Consider the following 26,636-nt stretch of genomic DNA (forward strand, 5'->3'; position numbering starts at 1 on the left):
GGTTTGGGTGTAAGCGAGGATACTCAGAGGGAGCCTCAACCTGTGTGGAAGCAGCTTGGAGCCATTTTGCAAGTCTCTTTTGAAGGGTGGAGGAAGGACGTAATGTTTTGAGCCTCGTGTCTCTGGCCACTCAACTTGCTTCACTGAAGGACTTTCGTCTCTCTGCCTCTTAAAAGTCGTGGTAAAAAGACAGGTTGGGCCTCACCAATGGGCAATCTTCAGTCTGATCGCTGCCTGTAAATGGAACACCTCTATTGGATTGGCATGGGGCCGGCTCTTTCACTAGACACACTTTAAAGGCCCTCTCCACTGTTGGTTTTTCTTTCCTCAGATGTCCTTGGCCCTGCTCCTTTGTTGCCCTCAGGTATTACTCTAATCGTCAGGCAATTGGGTCTGCTCTTGTCTTCATGGCGCACCTGCCTGTACTTGGAAGTCTTTCCGAAGATCTCGGATTAGGCTCCAAAGCCGCCTTTCATTTTAGATTTGCTCATATTAACCTTAGTATCCAATTTTACAACCTTGCCTTCATCACTTCCATCCCTGCTCCTATGATATATATTGTTGCTTTCACCTCAGCCATTATGATGGGCCAGCTTTCTCTGGAACTCAAGCAAGGGACTTAGTTCCCTGTGTATGCCCTCCTCTCCTTTCTGAGGCGCCAGTTTAGACATCATCACCTCCTGCTCGGGGTGAGCCCCTGTTTTTATTTGGGGTTGGCGATTTAACCATAGCTCCTTTTTAGCTGTGAAGCGGCTTTGGGCCAAAAAGATGCATCTAGCTCAATGAACCGATTCAAATGACCAGGGTAATCCAGTATCATCTATAGTTAATCGGCCTGGGTGCCGAAGGTGGACAGTTACACATGCACCTCCATTGAAGCCTGTTCTAACATCTAGAAGGTGAAATATGTTTGATGTAGTGGGACAGCATCCTGACTTCCATTTATAGGTTTGGGCTCATAATCATTGGTTAGGTGTTGGTAGAAAGTAGTAGATGGCACAGGTGCGTTAATACATATGTGCTTAAGTGATGTAGTGATGTGTCATTATTCTCTTTGTGCGTATGTTTTTTTGTAATGTGATTTGCTAAACGATGTGAGTGCCTTAGCTACAAATGATTGCCTCTGCTTCCAGAATAGTAGAAAGAGTCCCACATGCACATGACTGACAGGACAGTGTTTGCTTTACTTTATTTTGTTTGAAGTCTGCGCCTGTTGTTGTGCTTTAGTGATTGTAATCACGTATAATGGTGTGATCTTTACTGCTGTCCTTTAGTCATGGCATGATGTTCATTGAGGCATCTGTGGCTACAGTTGACATATGACTTGCAAACCTATTGGCTTTGCCAATGCTTGTAAGGTTTGAACTGACTTGTTATAGATAATCTGGTTTCTTTCATTCCATTTACCAAGGAAACAGTGCTGGTCTCTTCTCTCTGTAAAATATGTGTATGACTTTGTGGACATGTCACCTTTGTTTCGTGCCTCCCAGCAATAAGAACCTTCACAGTACATATCCTTAAAGCAAAGATTTAACCAGTTTAATCTACTTTTTTTGCGCTAGGGACACATAGTTTAATGACCAAGAAATGTATGCTAAATCCATTGGCGACAACGAGCAAGTGATCAACCAGAATTTCCAGCAACAAAAAAGTTCTTTGAAGCTTCTGGGATATTAAAATGAACAATATTCTACACGTAATTGGGAAACTCAAAAAAAAACAAATCAGATAAGTGTTCCAAACCTCTGCTTTGTCCACATGCCTGGTCCTGTCAGAGAATTGACCTTGTTCATGTTTCGAAAACGCTTGCTCTAGAATTGGAGAAAAAGACGATTCAGGGTTAATTGCATGCAAGAGACAGTTCGAGCATCAGTGAACATTCTCGGTAGCTATTGAAAAAAAATGAAAACTTATATTTTTTTCAAAGCAAAGACATGGTCCTCGCAGTAAGACATTGAGGAAATCGGTGAACCCTAACACCCTTTCAGTGATTTCTGCTTCAGTGACTAGTGCTATTTGTCTACGTCAGTACTCACTTGAATTGGGCCTCAGTAGGCCTCTCCCTCTGTCTTTTAATTTAGGGAGGCCGGCCATCGTATGTAGAGGATACAGGTTGCCATCCAGCCCCCTGCCTCTGCAGGGGGGCTGCAAGTATCTCAGCAGGAGATCCCTCTCTGCTGGGGAGAGCTTGGAAAGGTCATACGGCTTTCCTGAATAGATTCCTGCGTCTTGCACAGAGCAGATCGGCGCATTGTTCAGTCCTGTATAGAACAAGAGACAGTGATTGAGTCGTGAATTAAAACATGTAATATTAAGACAAGTAAAGCAAAAAAGAAGGCAACCAGAAACAGTGTTGGATTTTGGGTAGGCATGGGAAGGGCATTTCCCGGGCGGCGTAGAGGTTTTAACTGGCAATGATGGTAGCACCTGCAAAATGGTTTAAGTACCTTGGCATATAAAAGCAGTGCTTGGCAGATGCTGAATACTTTTAAACAAGGCAACACTGTTGGCTTTGTCAATGATTGTTTTTAACAGGACTTCAGTAAAGGACATAGTGCTTATAAAGCGCGTGGCTGAAGGCAAAGTTGGTGAAGACATTTGTGCTACACCAATTGCAGATTTACAGCTCCAATTACGTCATTAACACTTGGAAGACTGCTTTGAAATACATTGGCAGGCACTTGAAGCATAAAGAATTACGGTAAGGATTGGTAAAGCAAGCTCAAAGAAATCCCAAGAGAATGTGTTTTGGGAGGCGATGGAAGAAAGTGGGTGGGAATGGCCAAATGATTTGCATGGCCATGAGCAGTCAATGGTGGCCACATAACCAAACAACACCTAGAATCTTTGTGTCCCTCCTCACAGACCTTGACATCTAATGTGTTAACTAGACCCTACACCCCTTTTTAATTTGATCTATTAGGAGGTGCTGAAAACGCTACCTTTAAACCGAAACTATTGTCCTTAAAATAAGAGCTTTAACATAAGACCTTCAAATATGGGCTTTCAATGAGGGTCTGTAATGCTATCAACGGAGAGGACATTTGAGGAGGGATACACAGTGTATTTGGTGTTTGGTTACGGATTCCCTCCCATTCCCTGCCCCTAGCCATGATAATTCCTATCCCTAATCTCACCCATTCCCGCCCATCTCGGAACTCCTCCATGGATGCAGCCATCTTGGATGACTGTCTCTAAGGAAGCTCTCTGGAAACAAACAAAAACTAGCAGCTTCTTTGAATAGGAAAGATACCATGCATCTTAGTGTAGAAAATCTGTATTCAGAATATGTTTGACCTTTCTTTTGCTGAATACAATGTAAGTCCATGTCTTCACATTGATCCATTTTCCTCTTTAAGGAACTGCCTTTGAACAAGGAATGTCACTGGATCTGTATGTCCCATCCCCTACAGCAGAGCTTGTGGGCTCCAATTGCAAATGTTTGTAGAATTGTTTCTGAACTGGCATGAGCCCTATTCTAGCCATTTGTATTCTCGACTGGACACCCATTCACCAAAACTTCAGTTAGAACTTGGCACTGTAAAGGCCTCTCGCCAAGGATAGCGTGCACTCGTTATCTTTTGCAGTCCTTCTTTACTTTTTAAAGAGGTTGTTTCATTGTTTTCAAGAGAATAACCAAACGCGAGAAAGGACGTCAGGCAAAGGACAGTATAGAATGATGGGATTTTTGGTTTTCAAGACTTCAGTGTCCTGCTCGCAGAGGAATGAGGCTTGGTAGGACATCCGACAGCATCCGTGTTGCTGTTACCCATCCTTTCCACCCCTTTCATAACAGCTTAATTTATTTTCTTCATACGCAACACATATACTTAGGAAATTTGTCCTCAACATTGGGCAGCCTATTTATCTACCCCTTTTAAAAGCCACAGCCCATCCCTTTTGATTACAGGGGCCAACCATGCCCACAATATACTTAGGTTACCACTCTCTTTCACACCATGTTATGCTCCTCACAAGATCTTACTTTAACACAGTTCTCTTGTCTTATATTACACTTTTTTTCCATTCAATGCATCCTAAGCAGACTAAGGTCCTGCTGTCCCTGAGTGAGTCTTAGTGCACCTTACCCCGGACACTGTGTTTGTGCTTTTAGACTACTATGGTGGTGAGCTTGTGCAGTGTAAAAACCTAATAATAAAAATAATAATAATAATAATAATAATAATAATGATGATATGCCATTTCTCCCTAGCTGTACCCTAAAGCAATAGTCTAGCTTAAAGTTGGCACTTTAGCACCACTCAATAGCCAAAAGAAAATATACAAAATATTCTAATTGTTAGGTTTTGGCTCATAGTTTTTGGATGGCAACACCTGGTGTAACGAGGACCTGATGCTATAAGCAAGAAGAAGAAAGGTATGCATTCTTGGATTGAAGTATTATAGCTTTACGAATTGTGCAAATTGTTTAAAAAATATAACCTGCTTGTTAGAAATCACTACACACCTGGATACAATTAAATAGTGAGGTTGGTAATTCATGCAATATTGTTGTTCATATCTTTTAGTCCACTGTGTTAAAAACGATGCACTACGATGAAACAGACTGCATCTGAACCTCATACTGGGGCGATATACAATGAGGTGGTGGGCCGAAACTGTCGGTAACGGCCCGCCGCCCAAGTTAAGGGCCTAAGCGAAGAAAAGTGTGTGGTGCTGGAGATCTGCCACTAGTAGTATGAGCAAGAATAGAAGATAACTGAGACCAGCTGTCATGTTGCCTTCAAACTCAACACAGACCTGACAAAAGAGCCGTAGGCCAGCCATGGCCTTGAGCATCTGACCGTGATCCCATGAAGCTAGAAATAGAAGGTATCATAGGCAAAGTCCAACCACTGTTGGCAAGAGAAAGCATTGTGCGAAAAGAGATGGTACAGCTGCCACCAGAGCCAACATTTTAACATGGCGCCATCTTAATAAGGGACAAAAAACCAAAGCAGAGCAAATGAGATTGCAGTCTGCCAAGGGGCAAGGGGGCAGAAATCCAACTGACACACACCTGACCCTTGAGAGGAAGAGATGAGCGAGGTCAGTCATCAGCAATGAGAGGTTCATGAAGTAAATTGACAAACCAGGAGATTGAGGGTCCCCAAGCCCATTGTAGAGGAGTCAAACAGAGAAAGAATCATTTGTGAAGAAAACACATGTTGAGCAAGCTTCTGCATACTGAGTCCAAACTAGAACAAACAGAAGAAATCTCTCTATAGCGCCCTGGGCATTCTGGGAACAGAGTCCAAGTCCCCCGGGCAAACTGAAGAAACCACGCACTAAAGCCCTGCTGCATGCTGGGACACTGAGCTGATGTGCCCAAAGTGAACTAAAACATGTTCATGCTAAGAAACCGTTGCATGCTGGGACAGTGAGTCCATGTGCCCAGGGAAGAAACCACCAGGTAAAAATAGCCTGCATTGTGGGACATTGCATTTAAGGTCATATTGAGTTGATGAAATCCTACACTGAGAGATATTGCATACTTGGACCGACACTAAGACCCCAGAGAGAAGTGAAGAATCGACAGGCTAAGAACAAGTTGCATACTGGAACTCTGAGTAAAAGTTGCCAGGCAAAACTGAACCAAGCACAGGCGGGGGAACTGCTGTATACTTGAACATTGAGCCCAAGGTCCCAGAGCGAGCTCGAGAATGTATTTGATGAGAGTCTGCTTCACAATGACCTACTGAATCCAGATTCCAATACAGAAACAGAATAAATGGCAGGCTAATAAGATGCTGAATACTGGGATTTAAAAGCTCAGTTCTAAGAGAAAATTGAAGGCGATATACACTGGGGAACTACTACCTACTGCCGGGACATTAATTCTCTAAGATTGCCAAAACAAACTGGGAATAAAGTGGTGGATAAACCGCTTCCAAATAGGATATAAATGTGGGAACATTGATTCCAGACTTCCTGAAAAACTGAAACAACTACTGAACAATCCACTACCTACCAAGAGACCGAGTTTGATTTCCCAGAAAACATCAGCCAGCTGAACCTGACTACTAACCGACCTGGAATGGTAAAGGAGTTCCTTAGGAATTGGGTGATAGTTGGAAAAAGTGGCAGTAATGGAATTATCACCACTTTTACCATGAACTAAGGTTTGCCGGAAATTGGCACTTATTCCTCTGGCGGAATTAGCACTAGAGGAATTAGCACTGGTGGAATTACCAATGAAAACCTGTGTTAATTCTGCGCTGCAACCAAGACCTACTCAAACCATACCTACACAGGAAACAGCACAGTCTTCCTGTGCACATTAACAGCACACCATTGACAGACAGCGAGGGCATGAAAACCCATTAAAGTTATTTTTCAAGAGCTGGAGTGCCATCTCAAAGTTCACAAGATTACCAGTACCCTTATCAGAGCATATGCATGAGTGTCCAGTACTGTACACCCACAGAGAACATTGCCAATCGAGATACAGTGTAGGACTTACATCTGGTCGGTCAGTGATGTGTGAAATGGGGGATTCCACAAGTCCTTATTTCATGAGGCATTATATAATGTAGGGATAGACAATAGTGATTTGAAATGTGACATAGTACATTAACAGGCATGGTGGTCATTATGGTATGATCAATTGTGACACTTGCTCATAGTTCTGCAACAAACACCTATCCCAGTAGCCTTTGGAGGTGGCACTGGCTATTCACAGCTCCCTTGGCTGTTGCCACCTATCAGGCACACACAGACAGCACGGGAGGAGGCCAACTATGAGGCACATATCGGGAACAAGCTCTGCATCGAGCGTACCATTAGACTGCTGAAGGGACAGTTCAGGTGTCTACATCAGACAGGATGCACACTAATGTACAAGCCAGAGAACGTGGGCAAAATTGTCATTGTAAGTGTCACACATATGCTGGTGACCACTTGTCACCACTCAGTGAACGTGATGAAGGCAGGGAAGGATTTCATGTGCAGCAAGAATTGATTGGGAATTTCTTTTAAGGACATTTGATTTCACTTACCTTGCACAATTGTATATAGTCACTGTACATCTGTGAGACCTACTCAAAGATGACTGTGCTCACGTCTGTTGAAGCATATAGTTATTTTATTTCATTGCAAAAAACGCCTGTGCCCTCCCACCAAACCAATCTCCCTCCACCCCCAATACCCATGCATGGCAGTCGCTGATGTGGTGGATTGCTAGCACACTCCCGCTCTGCTTGACTGCCTTGAGCTCCTTTAGGGAGCAGTGAAGATGTTGTTACTTGTAGTGCACTTAAGGCTATGATTGTACATTATAGTCATGCTCATTCTGTGTGGCTCAAGGCTCATGTAGTGAAGGACCTGGCCATCACACATGGGCCATCTATTACTTAAATCTTGGCCTACATGCACCCAATGCAGTCTGGTTTCCCTATCTTGTGTTACTGTGGCTTTGCATGTATTGCATTTATGATTAAGTTATCCTGGGAACGTTTCTGATCTGGTGGTACTGGTCATATTTTGTTCCCTACTGCTAAGTGATCCAATTTATGCAGGTCTTGTTGCTAGTGTGTATTTATAGCTGTATTCTGCATGTCTGACAGGAATGTGTTTGCGGCATAGAAGGAGGACACTTGCCCAGCATAAGGCTGTTAGGCATTATTTCTTTTAGAGGTGGCAGTGGGGCTTCATCATGTTTTAGGCATGCACCTCCTGGGATAACTGCATTGTTTGTTGACATTGTTCATTGCACTCCCTGTGACAGAGTCAGTAGGATTTCATGCAGTGTGTGGTTTCCCAGTAGTATGATTTGAGTCATTACCAAATGGACATTTGTCTACTCACTGAGTAGTTGTGTTTGGCTGCCTGCTTCAACCTCTCCACACATCATTCTTGATGGCTCTCTTTCTTTGGAATTCTTATTTTGATTTGTGGGCCAAAGAGCTCATCGCGAGTGCCACATGATTTCTGCCTCCTCAACCAGAGGATGGCACCAGGAGGATTGGGTTTTTAAAGTTGGCCACTGTTGACTTTTTGTGGCATATTTCTATTTCCGCATGGCGCAAATTCTTTGGTGAAATTACCATTTGGTAATTCCTCCAATTATCCAGCTGTAACAGCAATTCTGCTGAAAATTGGAGGATTTATCATTCAGAATTGTCTTTCAGCAGTAATTCTGCCAGACAGACTTATTGTCACCACTGAGGGTTGGTGCCTGCACCCACCACCTTGTAATATGTCGGTAATCCCACTGCATACCACAGAGGTAACGGTAATTCCGTCCAGTGGAATTATCGTCGATCACACCGCCCAACTCATAATGAGGCCCTTAAAGATTTTTCTTTCTTTCAACCATCAGTCTTTCCTTCAACCAAGAATGCTACAAATGGTTTTTCACTTAAAATGTATTTCGATATTGCAATCTTTCTGCAATCTTTCTATTAGGAAAATATTCAGGACATTTAATCAAATTCTACGGGATCTTACTGCTATTTGATGGGAGTTTCTATCGTTCATAAATATTGCGAGGAAGGATCTTACATTGGTGATTTTATTGCATCCAGTGAATTTCATTGTTTATTTAAGGGACATATTATATATTGTAGGGTGGCGGTCCCTGCACTATAGTTAAGTTACATGTTGTGTATGTATCATAGGAAATTGATCAAATTAATTTCCAATAAGGTTTGGCTCATGTGACGAATTTAGCTGAAATATTGCAGAACAAATTGTCCGCACAGGCCCCTGCAGACTGGACATTTTGGCAAAGATCAGTTAACAAATAAAGAGGTTATTAAGAAAACAAAATAATGCAGTTTCGGTCTAGTCCCCATTCATTTTCCCGTAGATGAAAAAGCCAATTTTTTGCTTGAGCGCACAGTGAAAACTGCTGGATGGAATTGGACCAGGTACGAAACAACTTGCAATCCTTTGGAAGTCTGCGGTTATTGCGTTGAGTACTTTTAAAAATATTTGACGGAGAAGGCGATGCCCCCTCCTTCCAAAATAATTGAGATATCTCCCACAGTGCTTTACAGAATAGAGGCTATTCTGAAATGAAAAAAGCTGCAGCCATGGCTAGTGGCCTGGTAGTGTTGTAAAATATACAGTGGTTATGGCCTCTGGCCGTGGCCATCAGTCATGGCAAGTGGCCTGGTAGTGTTATAAAATATACAGTGCGCACAGCTGAAAGCTGTGGCCACCAGGCATGGTCGAAGGTCATGGCAAGTGGCCTGGTAGTTTTGTAAAAAATCTATGGCTTAACCACACCCTTGAAATTCAATCATAACAACACGAATGCGCTGAATTTCAGGGGTTTTGTTGCGATACATTTGGTCAACTTAACTACACGTTAACTACAAAATGTTCATTGAATATAGATATAGATAGATAGATAGATAGATAGATAGATAGATAGATAGATAGATAGATAGATAGATAGATAGATAGATAGATAGATATAGAAACATTGGCAATTTCAGCCAAACCACATATGCCACAGCACTATCCTTTGACCATCCTTGGGAGTCTAGCTCCTATTGAGAGTATTGTGGGTATGCAAATTGGCTCAAAAGCATGCTTTTTAGAGTTGTTTGTCTTACCCAAAGTGCATTAAACAATGGCTCTGAACTGTAGGTTACCTTCCATGGATAGCTACAAGGGGGTGCTGTGGCATGTCTGGCTTAGCTGGTCTATTCTACTCTCACATTTCAGATAGAAGGGGTTTTTCATACTTTTATTAATGTACCATAACATTAATATATAGTGGATTCTAAAGAAAGCAAATTGTTCCCTTACTTAGCTAACAAAGCCATTTATTTGTGAGTTTGTGTGATCTTGCAACCACTGCCTCATGTAGAGATGGAATAAAACATTAATAAAAACATTAAACCCCACTTCCTTCTTGAATTCCATATATATGCCTGCCTGTGTACTGTGAGGAGCCTGAGCATGTCCTCACTTCCTTTCCCCATCATCCTCTACTCAGGTGACCAGGGAAGGGCCATCTCTTTTGGATCCTGACCATGGGGGTGGATATGCGAGGGAGGATCATCTTGGTAGAAGAGCTTGGGGAATTGAATTGAAGTGATATTTTATTAATTTCGCGCTCGCACACACGTGTTTCAGAGTGCGACAAGGGAGGGGAACAAAGGAGGACAAAACAACGATCTTACTAGGCCCAGTGACATTGAGAACACACAAGTGCATGGGGGAGGGAAAAGGGGAAAAGTGCATGGAAGTGGGGAGAAGTGGAAAGTGCCAAGCAAAGGAATACAGATAAATAATAAATACATAAACGATAGCAAGCAACAAACAGTCTTAGTGCAGCCAGCAGGTGGCAAGTGCTTGGTTAAAGTCAACAGACAGGGTGAGCCTGGTAAGTGCAGAAAAAAAGGGGGGGATACAGATACAGGCTCCAATGCAAGGGATTACCAGGAGGCAGTGCGGGTGGGTGGCAAGATGAGCGGCTACCTAGGTCCGGAAGTCAGAAGGTAGGCCAGGTGTACAGTGCCAAGAGAGAGCAGATCAGCAGGGGAGAGCAGGGGCAAAGCCAGAAGCAAAGAGGAAGGTCTTGAGGTGCTTCCGGAACCAGAGATGGTTTTCCTCAGCTTTCAGAGTGGCAGGGAGCTGTTGAGGAGAGAGGCCTCAGCCAAAGACAAAGACCTACCCCCAGCTTGTTTCTTTGACAAAACAACTGACTCTAAGGGAGTGAGAGGTAGAGGAGCAAAGAGCTTGAGAGGGAAGGTATTCACAAAGGGATAGTTGAAGGTATATTGGACACAGACCCCAGAAAGCATTGTGGACAATGCAAAGGATTTTGAATTTAATCCTTGCAGCCACTGGGAGCCAGTCGAGAGATTTCAGGGCTGAAGAGATACGATCCCAGGGCTTTAGGCCAAGGGCAAGTCTTGCAGCCTGTCCTGGTTAATTTGCAAAGGACAGAGAGTAGAAGCAGGTGGATTTAGAAAGAGGCTGTTACAATAGTCCAACCTAGAGATAACCAGGGATTGAGAGACAGTGAGCTTCTGTGGGAAGGAGAGGAAAGGCAGAATACCTCTGAGGAGGTGCCGTAGGAAGTTTGACTTTTTAGAGACATCAGAAACATTTGCAGAGAAGGAAAGCGTGGAGTCAAAGATAACCCCGAGGTTCTTAGCCTCACAGGTAGGGGTAGGAGGATGGTGAAGGGAGGCCGGCCAGAGAGTGAGAGGAAAGGAGGGTGAGGAGGATCTCCGTCTTGCTGGCATTCAGGCCGTGATCATTGGTGGCACACCAATCCTGAATGGCAGATAGGCTATCAGACATGAGAGAAGGAGAGGAGGTGGCCGAGTGAAGCCTTAAAATTAGTTGAATGTCGTCAGCGTAGCACTGAAAGTGGGAGCAGAAAATGGCGATGGGATGAGCAAGTGTTGCCAGGTATTGGTTGAAAAACCAGGGTGAGAGGTTAGACCCTTGGGGAACACCCTATGAAGAAAGGGAGATAGATGAAAGGAAATAGCCAAGTTGGACATGGGAGGGTCGATCAGAGAGGAAAGAGGTCAGCCAGGCCAGAGCCTGATCAGTGATACCCAGGTTGTCATGGATACAGTTGAGCAGAATGGCATGGTTGACCGTGTCAAAGGCAGAAGAGAGATCAAGTAGGATGAGGACAGAGGGGATGTTAGAGTCAAGGTTGGAGAGCAGATCTTCAAGGATGTTCAGGAGAGCAGTTTCAGTGCTTCTGGCAGCTCCAAAGCCAGATTGATGGTTATGGAGGCAACCAACAGAATCAGAGTGAAGTTTAAGCTGCGAGATGGACAGCTTTTCTAGGAGTTTGCCCAGAAAGGGAGTGGTGGAGATTGGGTGATAGTTAGCGGGGCAGGGAGGGTCAGCAGTGGGTTTTTTGAGAGGAGGGTGCACAAGAGAGTGCTTAATGGGGGAAGGGAAGGCTCCTGAAGCAAAGGAGATGTTGCAGAAATCAGCCAGGGCAGGAACAACGGTGTCAATATGATCCTTGATGGTTCTGGAGGAGCAAGGAATAACCTGTTTTGATGAGGCTTTCATAGATCAGACTTATCTACAGACCTCATCTGGGGAGAAAAGAGGAAAGGACGAGAAGGAAGGTGGGGGTAGCTGTAGGAGCATCAGAGTTCACAGAAGGAGGGGGGTAGAAGGGAGAGGGGATGAGAGGGTGGACAGGATATCCTTGGCTTTAGAGATGAAGTGGGAGCCAAGGGCCGTGCAAAGGGCCTTGGAAGCGACAAGAGAGGTAGAGACTGCAGCAGGGTTGGCTAGCTCCTTGCAGATTGCAGAATGAAGAGGGGATGTCCTTAAGTGAGATACAGTATTACCCATTACCATTCCATGATGAACCTTCAGTCCCAGCAGCCTTTATGGGGCATTGTTATCCTTTTCCCCTTTCTTCTTTCCAGGATGATTCTGGGAAACACCATCAAAGTAGTAACCAGGGTTAAAGGTTAAGGAAGAGGGTATCTGCAGGTGAGACATGGTATACCCCTTATCCTTGTGAGAAGAAACCTTACCCTCCCCCTTTTTTGTATAGGTTGTTGTCAGTCACTTCCTTTTGTTTCCCCTCATTCATACGACTCTAGTACTGGGGTGAGGATGAAGCGACTGGGAGTGGTACACCCTAACATGCAGTTTCATCACTCCAGTACTGGGACGAGGAGGAGGTGACTAGGAGTTGTACACACTAACATACAGTTTCACCACTATGGTACTGAGACGAGGAAGAGGCTGGCAATCATTGTGAGGGTCAGGCATGTCCTGAGACTAGCAGTAATTGAAGTCAAGCAATTACACACAAGGGCTCACACCTGCAACCTCTTAATGAGTTACATGTATATACAAGGTGGAGCCAAATGAAGGGAAAGGGAGACCAGCAGGAGAGACAATGGGCCAGGATAAGCTGCCTGAGAGGGTTGGAGTCCTGCAGAGAAGAGGGCTGCCGCGGAGGGTCCTGCCTGGAGGCCAGGACTCTGGCATGTGCAGTCAGGAAGTTGTGACTGCAGGCCCTGAATGGGCTGAGCAAGGAACCAGGCTGACAGAGTCTTTTGTGTGTAGTGCCCAAGGCAGAGATGTGAGACACAAAATACTCACATGTGCTGTGGGCCACTGGCAGCTTCCGCAGGAGAAATCTGGGGCTACCGGCAACACACAGCAGGGTTCATAGCAGGCAAGCACTGCTCATTGACCCACAGGAAAGTGTGCACAGAGCGAGAAGAGAGAGAGTGACTGCCTGGAGGAGCCGCCGAGGACTGGTGAGCGAAGAAAAGGGATCACTCGTACCAGGGCCCTCCCGGGCTATAGCAAGGCACATGGGGATACCGATTGAAGGGCAATGAATGCGCAAGTGACTGTCAGCCTGAAGTAAAGGGGGTTTTGCATACTACGAACAAAATGCTGAACTTTAAAGTGAAAGAGCTCAAATAAGGAGCTATTGTTATTGAATATTGAAGTGAATACCGAATTGAAGGGAAACAGTGAGAAACCCATGAATGAAATGGAAATGGGTGTGAGACACACGTGATGAATATTTGAAAAGGCAAAGGATGAAACGTTATGAATAAGGTGAAAAGCCAGTGACGAACATTTATAAAGTTTGTGAAACCAAGGTGGTGGAAGAGAGTGAGCACCATGTAGTGAGGTGTGTGGAAGAACACACTGTGGCAAAGTCAAGAGACTGACAAGGAGAAGTGTGTTATGTGGAAGATTACACTGCGGCAAGGCAAATAGATTGGCCAGGAGAATTCAAAGTGAATGCAAACCAAAGCACAGGTGTGATGAGAGAGAAACCTGTGTGGGCAAGAAACCTAGGGTTATCGGTTGCGTGACCTGTAATGGGTGGACAGTGTGGTCCCATGTGTGTAGACCGAGAATAGCCTGTCTGGAAAAGTCAAGGAAAGCCAAGATAAATAATCTTCACTGATAATTAAGATTGCTGAAGTGAATGGGAAAGATAGCAATCTGCATCTACTGAACCTGAAGTAATATATCAGTGACCTGGAATGGGTTGTGAGAATTAAGAGACTTGAACTGATTGTACATTGGCAAGCTGGAAGAATTGTCGCCTTGGGGAAAGGAACCCTGAGGGCATCTAGGAATTGTGTTATAGCCTTGTGGAAAGGAACCCTGCAGCCATTTTCAAACTGTGCTGTAGTCTTCGGGAAAGGAAGCCTGAAGCAATTTTGGAACAGTGCTATAGCCTTGGGGAAAGGACCCCTGAGGTTGTTTTTAAACTGTATTATAGCCTTGGGGAAAGGAACCCTGAGGCAATTTTTTAACTGGCTATGGCATTGGGAAAAGGAACCCTAGCGCCATTTTGGAACTGTGTTATAACCATGGGGAAGGGAGTCCTGAGGCCATCTTGGAACTGTGTTGTCTACTTGGGGAAAGTAACCCAGATGCTTTGTGGAACTGCTTTGAACTTGGGGAAGGGGAGTTGGAGAATAAGTTCAGAGCTGGAAGAAGTTCAGAACTTTATTTGGAGCACTATTTAATGTGTTGCTGACACCCCTAGCACATTGTATAGTTTAGTTGTGAGGGAGGGAAAGTATAGGTTTTGGACACAGACAGACTTTTAAGTTGAACCTGCTGACTCAGAGTATACCCAAGTCTCTTTAGGTAGGGAAATCCCACCTTAGCATAGGGCAGGGTAGGCCTTACACCATCATGACATTTAAGTTAATAAATACATTTTTGTTTGAACTTTGAATCTGTTATCTCTGTCTTGCTTCTTGATGCCTTCACACTATCTGATGTGTAGTTTCACCAGAGTAGCACACACTTTAGATGAAAAACAACTTTAACAGAGCTATCACAAAGGATTGAAGGGATGTGTGCAAGTCATGTTAGCTGCGATCTTGTTAAAGGGCAGTATGTGTCAGGCTGGTCCCTGTGCAAGATCAGCGGTGGCACAGTTTCCACATTTCATGCTTGAGCCTCTAGACTAGAGTGTTGGTAGAGAGGGGGCACTACAGAACCAGTTATGTTTTTAGGTCTTTCTCTCAGAAGGTCTGGTGGGCAATGGTGGAGTCAAATACCATATTGACATTATATTTCTTGTTATCCGATGAGTGAAGGACCCAGTCTGACAGGAGCACACACAGGCCTCGGGGAAACCTGTGGGGCTGGGGATTTTAGGGGTATGGTAGTGCTGGTTGGCTTGTGCTCTGTCAGTTAGATGCCACTGAAGGACCTTGGAGGAACTGGTAGGTTGTATCATGTTGGGATGTCGTTAACGCTGCATCTCTATAGTTGTAAAGAGTTAGCGTCCATTAGATGGTATAAATGTGACTCATGAGGTACAATGCTTGTTTAAATCCCCTCTCAGTAGTGTAAAAATCTTCATGAACTTGAATTCTTAGTCCTTCCTGGCTTTGTCAATCCTGAAATTACCTTTGAGTATGACATTTAAGATCATCGAAGATATGATTTTATTTTGCAAAATGCTCACCAACTTGACTGTCCTTTGGGCATCTCTTCATGCTTAGCTGTTGGAGATACATGCACCTATTTAGTTGTTGGACAATTTACCCTACATAGTAGCCCAACTGGGGAATTTCACGCTCCTAATAAAGTACAAAATGTTGTTGGATGTACATGTAAAACTCCCCATAATGTGTAGTCCTGCCGGCGTGGGGTATCTTGATTGTATCTGAATTGCAGTTATGTCGACAGGGTTAGGCATTTTTTATTTGTGTATAGCATTGTTCAATTTTCTGTGCAAGGAGAAACATCCCAGGGAAAACCTCATGCAGTCATTCGTCCTGTCTCAGAGTTTACTGTAGTGCCTGAGCAATCTTGCGGAGGGATTACAATTCTGGATTGTATCTGACTACTAGTAGAACCTCGGTTTGGGCATCTTTTGCTCTGTGTTTGACGAGTTTGTAACTGGTCATCTTTATTGTTATGATGATGTAGAGGAAATGTTTTCTCATGGGAATAAGAGAGTTTAAGGTTGATGGGTGGGTGGAATCCTTTAAGTCTGCTGTGGAAGCTTAGTAGGTCCTTCAGCACTACAAATCAGTAGGATATAATCAATGTAGCAGAGATGCTTCAATGGCCTCCATTTACTGGTGCTAAGGAAATTTGAGTACCCATCACCATCCACATCATTTAGAGATAAGTAACAGTACTGAATGTGAAATAGTTTATGAGTCAAGAAGAATTCTATGCATTTGGCTATTTTGTGAACAAGTGGATTTTGTTTGCAGAGAGCATTCTTAGGTGCCTCAGTGCCATCAATATGGGGAATGTTTGGGCAGAGTGACTCCATGTCCATGGTTGCTAGTAATCCCCTCGCAAGGGAAACTATACCATCCAGTTTGTTTGTAATCAGTGGTGTCCTGAATGTAGCAAGGGATCTCTCTCACGAGTGGCTTCAAGATGTTCTCAACCAAGTCAGAGATGTTCTCAGTTAGCGTACCTGTTCCAGAGATGATTGGGCATCCAGAGAGATGTTCTTTGTGTATCTTGGGGAGCATGTAGATTATACAAAGTACTGGGATATATGTTCACAGGTCCTGGATGTGTTTCATGATATCATTCAAAACTGTCTTTATAATCTTAGTGACTTCTCTTTTATTTAATTTGTTTGTCTTCTTGCAACTTCTGTAGTATCTTGTGTTCGAAAGTTACCTATGTGCATCCTGCACATAGTCACTGGTGTTTGATATAACAAAAGCTTCTCCTTTGTCTACTGTTTTTTATTTGATTGGATAGTGCCATTTTGTAGCACCCGACCTGACCAAAATGGAGAGGGAATATAAATATGATCTTTCACAGGATTTGTGTGTTGGAAGGGCCTGGCTCAGTGGCCACAATGGTACATTGGGAGAAGCCCAAGGCATGGCCACTTAGAGTGGCTTGGTTGACTCAGGGCATGGTTTATGGCCAAGCTCTGGCAATGTGATGGGCAATGATGTCATGCTCAGTGGCCACGCCGGGTGGCTTGGAACTGCTCAGGGCACGACATGGGCAAAGAATCCAGAAGCCACCTAGCACTGGTAGTCTCTCAGAGGGGCCAATGCCATTATTAAATCTCTAGGCAAAGTATCCACTGGGAGTTTGGCAAATGTTTCATTGACCCTCCCACCCTTCTGTGCAATGCACATTTCTCTCTCTGTAGATCGGCAGACAATGTCCTGCAAGCTCTCCTCCTTCTCTCCCTTCTCAATCCTCTATTCTTCTCTACCCACTGCCCCCCTTTCCTGCGTTCCTCATTAGCTTTTGCTATTATATGGCATTCTAGCGCCACCTATAAATCAAAGTTATTGGCATAGAAGAACACGTAGGAGGAAGATGGGATATAAGGAATGACTCACAGCCTGTGGGTGCTGGTTGGAATTTTACTGACCCCTGACAGCCCAGGGGCATGCTAATCTCTATGGCCATTCACACCCACTACCTGCTCCTCCCAACTCAAAATACATACTGTTGGGCTGCCATTCATATTTTTCAACAGTCTTGTGAAAGGTAATGGCTTAATTGCAGCTGCAAGTCCGCTCCTGGTGTGATAAAAATGTTTTAAGCAAGTGTGCATTAAAACTAGTTTAAACTTTAAAAAACTCTAATGTTTAATACATGGGGCCGCATTATGAGGTTGCCAGTCCAGTAACAACCGTACCGGTGAGCTTGCCGGCACCATTGTTACCAGACTGCAAACTACCAGGTCTGCTCGCGGGTGCCTTTTCACCCGCCAGGACTGACCTGGCGGGCGGACCAGCACCGTGAGCAGACCATGTCGGATGCACCCGCACCATTCCTGAATGGTGCCGGTGCATCTGGCCTCCCCATTCCCATTGAGTCCAATAGGACTCAAATGGGAATGGGGAGCATTTTTTTCCAGCGCCCGGGAATGGGCAATTGCCGGATCTGCTGGGGCTATAATCCCCCAGTAATTGGCCATTCCAAGGCGCTGGAAATAAAATGTGTCCGGCGGTAGCCGTGCCAGTTGTACCGGCACGGCTACCCCCGGAGTCATAATGTGGCCCATGGTGTTAGAATAGATTTCTAAACTCTGGCTTAGTGGAGAGACGTTTAGGAGGCCACTTTTGTTAGATGAACAGGGAAGCACTTCTGGGAGGATAGCCAGACCAATTCACAGTAGCTTGGAGAGCAGTCAAGGCTAAATCTCAGGAGGGGTGAGAGTGATCAGGGGTCTCCAATGAGCACACACACAGTGAAACACCAAGAATTACAATTAGAGAGTAGCATACTACAAATATACTATTTATTATGGGCCCAATAACAACACAAATGAATCATGAAATGCAACAGTTAAATATCACACAAGCAACACACTATGTAACATATATACAATCACTGAAGTCAGTGCAAGAATGTTAAGAAGTCCACCAATACCTGCAAAGGAAAAGGGCGGATAACTTTTATAGCAAAGAAAACTTTCAGAGATGACAACTCTAACTTTATAAGTCCAGGCCTAAAATGAATGGATCCTTATGCTCAATGCTTGATGCGTGCGTAAAAAGCGCCCGTTGGAGCACGGTTGCAGCCCTCCTGGGGGTGAGGTTGCTCGGGTCCGACTTTGCCCTCTGCGCTTATGTGGTGACTGGTGGTAATAGCGCCTGATCCCCTTCCAGACCCCTTCTCCCAAACCATGGTACCCGTGGGATGCGCTGTCCCTGGAAGCTCACCTGTTGATTAGTTTTAGCAAGCACTCTGTCCTGCTGCTTCTGGCAGGGGTGCTTGTATGATCTGGACCGAGTTCCTTCACTGCTCCCTTGCAAGTGGGAGTCCAGTCCTGCTGCGACTAAGCCACTATACTTCAGGTAAGCTTTCCTGTTTGCCTTTGTCTTTCCTCATCTGTTTTTGTTGTATTGTAAAGTTTGTTGTCTTCTATTGCTGTCCGTTCCACTTTTGATGCTTGCTCTTTTGCTTTCTTCCCTTGCAGGTGATGTTGCCGGCCTGGCAGAAGCTGCAGAGCTCGAGGCGACAGCCGGAGGGAATGAGGAACAAAGCTGCAGCGGTACAGTAGCTGGTAAGTTGTTAACCAGGGTGCGTGCCAGGTTCAAATGCGGCGTATTCCTAGGACGGATGCTCTAACCTTGTCTTTCTTCTTCTTCACAGGGTCCGAGTTCGTGGATGCGTAGTGCGGTGCTGCAGCGTCGGGATCAAGATCACTGGATGTCAGGAGATGAGTCTGCAGATGAAGCGATGAAGCATCGGTTTCCTGGAGGTGAGTATGCAGGAGAACGCCTGGTTTCCAAAGGTAAGTAAACTGGTTCAAGCGGCAGTGAGCGTCACGTTCCACGTGAGTGCACAGTAACGTGAAGCACCAGCCTTAAGGATGGAGCAGCTTATATAGCTGAGCTTCTGAAGCCACGCCCACCAGGTTCAGCCAGCCTGCCACACCCTGCCACACCCGATGAGTCAGCACATGAAGACCAGGCCTAGGGAGCCACATCCGATGAGTCAGCACATGAGGGTGTTCTCTGGAATAAAGGCTTTCAGCTCCTGGAAGGTTCTTGTAAAATAAAAGCACCCCTGCACTGAAATAAAGTATTCCTGCTCACATCTCTATATGAGCCTGGCCCATTGCCCCCATCACCAGATGGTGTGGTTTTTGTGTTCTGGGACCTGTGGCCATGACAGCCATGCATAAAGTTCACAAAGTACTTACTAGGGTGCTGGTAAAAGTTAGGGGAACAATTCCGATGGCGTGAGATGGGTTCCAAAAGTTATGATAGGATCTCCTATGGCAAACAAAACTGTTCATGACTTTCAGAGGGATTTAGGGAGCATTGCAGTTTGACACACTGGTGTCACAGACCTAAGTAGGACATTGTTTGTTTGTTTGTTTATTAATTTAGTAATGCGCACCAAAGCCTTGGGTAGACGGGCGCAGCAATACAAGAATTCTCGAGGCTTAGTTACAGCGCCAGTTTCAGGCAGATACATACAAGTGGATATAATACAATATAGTACAGTGCGATATAATACAGTATATAATACAGACTGGGCATTGCTTATATTTATGGTGCGTATATACATGTGAATGCACCATATAATACAGTATACAACACAAGATCTAGCTGGTCAAAGGTGCACGTCGAGGAGCGTGGCAAGCATAGTCTAAGTGGAAGGTCAGGGTGGAATGGCAATAAAAGAAGCCGAGAGGGTTATAGGTCGTTGATGCGGAGCCAGTGATAGCATTGTGTCTGAATTTGGCGTAGGGTAGAGGGCGCCTAAGGTTGATTGGTAGTGTATTCCAGGATTGCGCATCTTTGACTGGCAAGCTAGTTCCTCCAGCCGTAGACAGCTTGTACCGTGGGGTTTCGAGCATGAATGAATTAGTAGATCTGGTAGGTTGGGTCGTAATTCTCCTAGAGATTTGTTCTGCTAGGTACGAGGGAGCTAGATTGTTTAGGCATTTAGATGTGATGGATATAATTTTTAGGAGGATTCTGTCTTTTATTTTTAACCAACGGGTCTCTTTCCTGAATTTAGTAATGTGGTCTCTAGTTGGGACGTTCAGTGCTGCTCTTAGGGCATTATTTTGTAGTCGTTGTAGTTTGTCAGTGACATATTTGTTAGCGCCAGAGTACAAGGCGTTGCAGTAATCTAGTCTGGACATGATTAAAGTGTTAGCCAGGGTGATACAACTGACCCTAGAGCGGAAAGGTCTGGCAGCACGGATTGGCTTACAGGTGTAGGCTGTAGTGGAGGCGAGGGAGCTGACTTGTTTTTTAAGGGTTAGTGAGGAGTCTAAATAGAAACCTAGTGTTTTTACAACAGGCATGACTGTGATGAAATTGTTTTCAATATTGAAGGATGCGTAGTTTGGGGGTAGATTTTTTAGATTAGTGTCAGATCCGAGGAGCAGTATCTCAGTTTTATTGTCATTCAGGCAGAGGCCATGGGTCACCATCCATGCCTGAATGAGGATGTATATCTTGTTCACCAAAGCCAGGTCTCTTTCATAGTTGCCCGAAAGGGGTATGAGGATCTGGGTGTCATCTGCGTAATTTGTGTAGGTGACACCCAGTCTGTCCAACTTGTCAAACAATGGCTTGGTGAAAATGTTATACATGGTGGGTGAGACACAGGAGCCCTGCGGGACTCCACATGTTATTTGGATAGGGTCAGCGCAGGTTGAAGTTGAAAAGACTCTCATAGTCCGGTTAGTCAGAAAGGATTGGACCCATGCTATGGCTTCTCCTGTGAAGTTGGCAGCGAGCTTGAGGTGGTTGCATAAGACTGCATGATCCACCAGGTCGAAGGCTGCAGACAGGTCTAGTAGAAGTAGCAATGCCATTTTTCCACTATCCTTCAACTCTTCAACTTTAGTCTTGAGGTCTCAGTGTCATGAAGGGGCGGAAACCAGATTGCGGAGAGCCTAGCAGGTGGTTGACTTCCAGGTATTCCTGGATTTGTAGGAAGGCCACTCTGTCAATAATTTTGAGGAGGAATAGCACGGTAGTGATGGGTCTGTAATTAGTCGGGATGGATGGATCAAGGGTTTGTTTTTTGAGTAGGGGGGAGGACCCAATATTCTTTCAAGTTGGTCGGCACTGTGTTGGATTTAAAAGAGGAGTTTATCAGCTTTGAGATAAAAGGGGCTAGGTCCCTCGCTGCGTCCTTTATTATTTGCACTGGGCAGCTGTCACCCTTGCAGTTGGACGGTTTCAAGGAGAGAATGACTTTTTCAGTGTCAATAATGGAGATACTTTTGAAACTGAAAGGAAGGATCGTATTGGGCTCGATAGGCAGTGGTGCTTTTTGATCAGAGAGGGGCAGAGAGTTCTCTTTATTTGTTATTTTGTGTTGAAGGTTGGTGATTTTGTTAGAAAGGGCATTCTGTATGTTAGCACACCATGTCTTGTCCTTGGGGGTGGTGCCTACTGGTTGAAGAGGGGATTCCATTTCCCGGAGCATGGAAAAGAGTTCCTTGGTATTTCATTTGGCTTTTGTGATTCTATCGTTGAATAGATTTGTTTTGGTGTTAATGATTTCTTTCTTATAGAGTTTGGATAGTTGGGTTAGTTTAGCTTTGTTGTTTTCAGTAGGTAAGTTGCGCCAAATGGCTTGAAGCTTTCTTTTTTGTTTTCTTAGGTCCTTAAATTGGGGTGTGAACCAAGCATTCAGGTGTGCTTCTTGCTTGCCTCTACGCAGTTTAGTTGGTGCGATGGTGTCTAGTGCGGTGGCCATAGCTTTGTTAAAGGTATCGACTAAGGTGTCTGGGTAAGTGTTATTGTCCAGACTATTAATAGCTGGGAGGAGGAGAGGGATGAGTTTTTTCGGCCGTAATATCTTTTTTACTTCTAGTGAGGTGAGGGGGTACCATATTGATAGTTTTAGGGCTTAGGAGATCAAGTGAGGCGGTGAAGTTTATTAGGTAATGGTCCGTCCAGGGTTGTGGGATGATGTCTGTGATGGCAATGTTACAGTTGAGGTCTGATACCCAGTCAAGGTGTCTGCCTCTGATGTGGACGGGGGCGAGGAATTTATCGGAGAGCCCATGATCATTGACTAGGGCTGCAATTGAGTTGGCATATTTGTTGTCTCGGTCATTGAGGCCAATATTGAAATCTCCCATTAGCAATGTTTGGGAGTGACTTTGAGAGTTGTTCGGTATAAGGTTTGAAAGGTCATCTTCAAAGGTCCCTAATGGTCCCGGGGGCCTGTATATCAGGTGGATGTTCAGCGTGTGGTTATTTGATAGCAGCAGTTTAGCTGTGAGTATTTCGCAGGAGGAACATGGGGGAGAGGTGGCAAGCCTAATGGGCAGGGTGGTTTTGGAGATAATAGATAGGCCTTCACCTTTGGCATTCGTCTATCTACCCTAAGGATCTGGTAGTTGCCAGGTATTGCTAACATCAGGGTGGGTCCGGCAGCCTCGTGTAGCCAGGTCTCAGTTATGGCGAGTAGGTCCAGACTATCGTTATTTAGGATGTCTGCAATTTCAGTGGCGTGGGCAACCATGGATCTGGTGTTGATGAGTGATCCTGTTAGCGTTAGGGAACTTTTAGGGTTCGGATTGTGCAAAGGTTTGGTTATGTGTTTGTTTTGGTTTGGGTACTTCTTTATGTGAGAGTGGTCCGGTACTAAGATAGGAGTGCCTGTTTTAGCTGACTGTAATCTCTTGGCCCGGTGGTAGGGGGCAGAGAGGGGTCCAATGGTGTTGCTTGTTTTATTTCTTTTGGGTTCATAGATGCATGGTAGTCTTGACCTAAGTCTCGAGTTTCTGTCTATGGGTGGATTTGTACTGTATGTAGCAGAGGCCATGATAATGGAGAGACCCATAGTAAGCATAAGAGTCGGGATATTTGTATTTTTACTCATGTTAGGCAGGGTGGTTGTAGGCAGTAGGCACTTAGTTGGCGTTATTTGTAATTGCAGTAGTATTGAGTGTCACAAACGGGCTACTATATAGTGATGGTCATAAATCAGTTGCAACGGGGGGAGATAGCCTAGTTGAGCTGTCTCAGGGAATGCAGTAGCTAGTCAGATAGTGAAGGGGTCGCTTAAATATGAAGGTCGCAGTAAAGGCTGAGAAGGCACATGTCTGGCTTGGGCAATTAGGGTCTCCTAAGTCTGAAAATCACAATATAGGTTAAGAATGCATGTAGCTAGTTTAAGCAATTAGGGTCACTTAAATTCGAAAATCACAATAGAGGCTAAAAATGCATGTAACTAGTTTAAGCAATTGGGGTCACCAAAATTCGAAAATCACAATAGAGGCTAAAAATGCATGTAACTAGTTTAAGCAATTAGGGTCACCTAAGTTCGAAAATCACAGTAAAGGCTAAAAATGCATGTAGCTAGTTTAAGCAATTAGGGTCACCTAAATCCGAAAATCACAGTAAAGGCTAAAAATGCATGTAGCTAGTTTAAGTAATTAGGATCACCTAAATTCAAGAGACCCCTATATAGGCTAACAATGCAACAGTAGTAGCGCAGGTGGTTAGTTTCAGCAATGGGAGTTAGGTGGTTAAGCAATTAGGCAGTAACTTCTCTCTAGATGCGCAGTGTTGGAGTTGGGATGGCTAGGGAGGCAGGTATAGTCTAATGGCCAGAGAGTGCCCCAGCTATGTCTAGACTCAGCCACTGAAGGCTAGTGGCTAAATCAACAGTGCATAAGTTATGGCCGCAGTCTGCATATATGCACACGGCCTGATGACGGGGGCCTGTATATCAGGTGGATGTTCAGCGTGTGGTTATTTGATAGCAGCAGTTTAGCTGTGAGTATTTCGCAGGAGGAACATGGGGGAGAGGTGGCAAGCCTAATGGGCAGGGTGGTTTTGGAGATAATGGCTAGGCCTCCACCTTTGGCATTGGTCTATCTACCCTAAGGATCTGGTAGTTGTCAGGTATTGCTAACATCAGGGTGGGTCCGGCAGCCTCGTGTAGCCAGGTCTCAGTTATGGCGAGTAGGTCCAGACTATCGTTATTTAGGATGTCTGCAATTTCAGTGGCGTGGGCAACCATGGATCTGGTGTTGATGAGTGATCCTGTTAGCGTTAGGGAGCTTTTAGGGTTCAGATTGTGCAAAGGTTTGGTTATGTGTTTGTTTTGGTTTGGGTACTTCTTTATGTGAGAGTGGTCCGGTACTAAGATAGGAGTGGCTGTTTTAGCTGACTGTGATCTCTTGGCCCGGTGGTAGGGGGCAGAGAGGGGTCCAATGGTGTTGCTTGTTTTATTTCTTTTGGGTTCATAGATGCATGGTAGTCTTGACCTAAGTCTCGAGTTTCTGTCTATGGGTGGATTTGTACTGTATGTAGCAGAGGCCATGATAATGGAGAGACCCATAGTAAGCATAAGAGTCGGGATATTTGTATTTTTACTCATGTTAGGCAGGGTGGTTGTAGGCAGTAGGCACTTAGTTGGCGTTATTTGTAATCGCAGTAGTATTGAGTGTCGCAAACGGGCTACTATATAGTGATGGTCATAAATCAGTTGCAACGGGGGGAGATAGCCTAGTTGAGCTGTCTCAGGGAATGCAGTAGCTAGTCAGATAGTGAAGGGGTCGCTTAAATATGAAGATCGCAGTAAAGGCTGAGAAGGCACATGTCTGGCTTGGGCAATTAGGGTCTCCTAAGTCTGAAAATCACAATATAGGTTAAGAATGCATGTAGCTAGTTTAAGCAATTAGGGTCACTTAAATTCGAAAATCACAATAGAGGCTAAAAATGCATGTAACTAGTTTAAGCAATTAGGGTCACCAAAATTCGAAAATCACAATAGAGGCTAAAAATGCATGTAACTGGTTTAAGCAATTAGGGTCACCTAAGTTCGAAAATCACAATAGAGGCTAAAAATGCATGTAACTAGTTTAAGCAATTAGGGTCACCTAAATCCAAAAATCACAGTAAAGGCTAAAAATGCTTGTAGCTAGTTTAAGCAATTAGGATCACCTAAATTCAAGAGACCCCTATATAGGCTAACAATGCAACAGTAGTAGCGCAGGTGGTTAGTTTCAGCAATGGGAGTTAGGTGGTTAAGCAATTAGGCAGTAACTTCTCTCTAGATGCGCAGTGTTGGTGTTGGGATGGCTAGGGAGGCAGGTATAGTCTAATGGCCAGAGAGTGCCCCAGCTATGTCTAGACTCAGCCACTGAAGGCTAGTGGCCAAATCAAAAGTGCATAAGTTAGGGCCGCAGTCTGCATATATGCACACGGCCTGATGCTGAGTTTTACAAGCAACACAGAGACTCAAGAACATGCTCTTGATGGACAAGAAATGTTGGCATATATAAATACAGTTGTGCGACAATATTACAGGTGATGGCTTATGCGCAAAGTCCGTATTAGCAGTGAAAAAGTGTTCGAGAGTAGATTGGGCAGTGACTAATGGTAGCAGGTAGGTGCGCTGGTCAGCGTGGCCACAGGGAGCATTGTAAAGGAGTGCAAAGAGGTCTGCAATGTGACGTGACCAGGGGTCAATGCGAGGCTCAGTGGATGGGGTCAGCACAGTACCTTTGTTGTGGCCTCAATTGGAAGATCTGCAGATTCGTGCAGGGGGTCTGGCAGTAGGCAGTCCAGGCAATAGACAGGCAACGACAGGCATTGTGAGGGCAGGCCTTAGGAGTGGGAGGCCGGCTTCCACCTGCCAGCGACTTTGGTTGGCTCTTATGGGGTAGGCCAGCCAATCAGGCGATTCAGCAGCAGAGGCACGAATTGCTCAGTGCAGTAACAAATATAGCGGCCATTTTTGAGGAGCTGTTTTCAAATAATCAAAAGTGTGGCCAAAAGGATTTCCGAACCTTGTCTGCACTTTTAGATTGTGCCAAGGCAATACAGCTGATTAGACTGTAATTAAAGAAATATTGGCACGAATTAGGTGGCTGGTGTGCACATCGATGCACGTTGTGGGCTCTCACTGGAATGCAGCATGGATCGGGCAGCTGATTCCCGCTCTGTCGGGTGTTGTCATGTGTGCCGGAGAAGGGCTGAGAAGTTGACATGGCATTTGCCTTCAACAAATTGACTCTCAGTTAAACAGGGACCCAGCGTAGCGGGTCGCATCCTTTTCTCAAGACGTGTTTGGAATATTGAATTAAAATTCCCTGAAGAAGACCTCAGCAGGTCGAAACACATGTTGGCTGATACATTGAAATACATTTTGGCAAACTGCAACCACTTGTGAAGTACTTTATGTTTGGGATCATTTTTCTGGTGCAGGATGAGAGTGAAAAATATACTTTGCCCTTTAGG

The 26,636-nt window shown here is 44.8% G+C and overlaps 1 protein-coding gene across 1 annotated transcript in view; it reads right to left on the reverse strand.

Annotated features, from left to right (window-relative positions):
* Positions 1 to 26,636, reverse strand: part of LOC138515493 (uncharacterized protein C4orf17 homolog) — a 698,631-nt gene that overhangs the window by 472,487 nt on the left and 199,508 nt on the right. Inside the window, exons 3-4 of the mRNA XM_069630308.1 lie at positions 2,037 to 2,261; positions 1,744 to 1,811 (exon numbers count right to left, since the gene is read on the reverse strand). Of these exons, the coding sequence (XP_069486409.1) occupies positions 1,744 to 1,811; positions 2,037 to 2,261 (293 nt within the window). The remainder of the gene's footprint in view (positions 1 to 1,743; positions 1,812 to 2,036; positions 2,262 to 26,636) is intronic.

The sequence above is a fragment of the Ambystoma mexicanum genome, chromosome 6q, assembly GCF_040938575.1.
Source record: "Ambystoma mexicanum isolate Mex_15411 chromosome 6q, UKY_AmexF1_1, whole genome shotgun sequence".
Classification (NCBI taxonomy): domain Eukaryota; kingdom Metazoa; phylum Chordata; class Amphibia; order Caudata; family Ambystomatidae; genus Ambystoma; species Ambystoma mexicanum.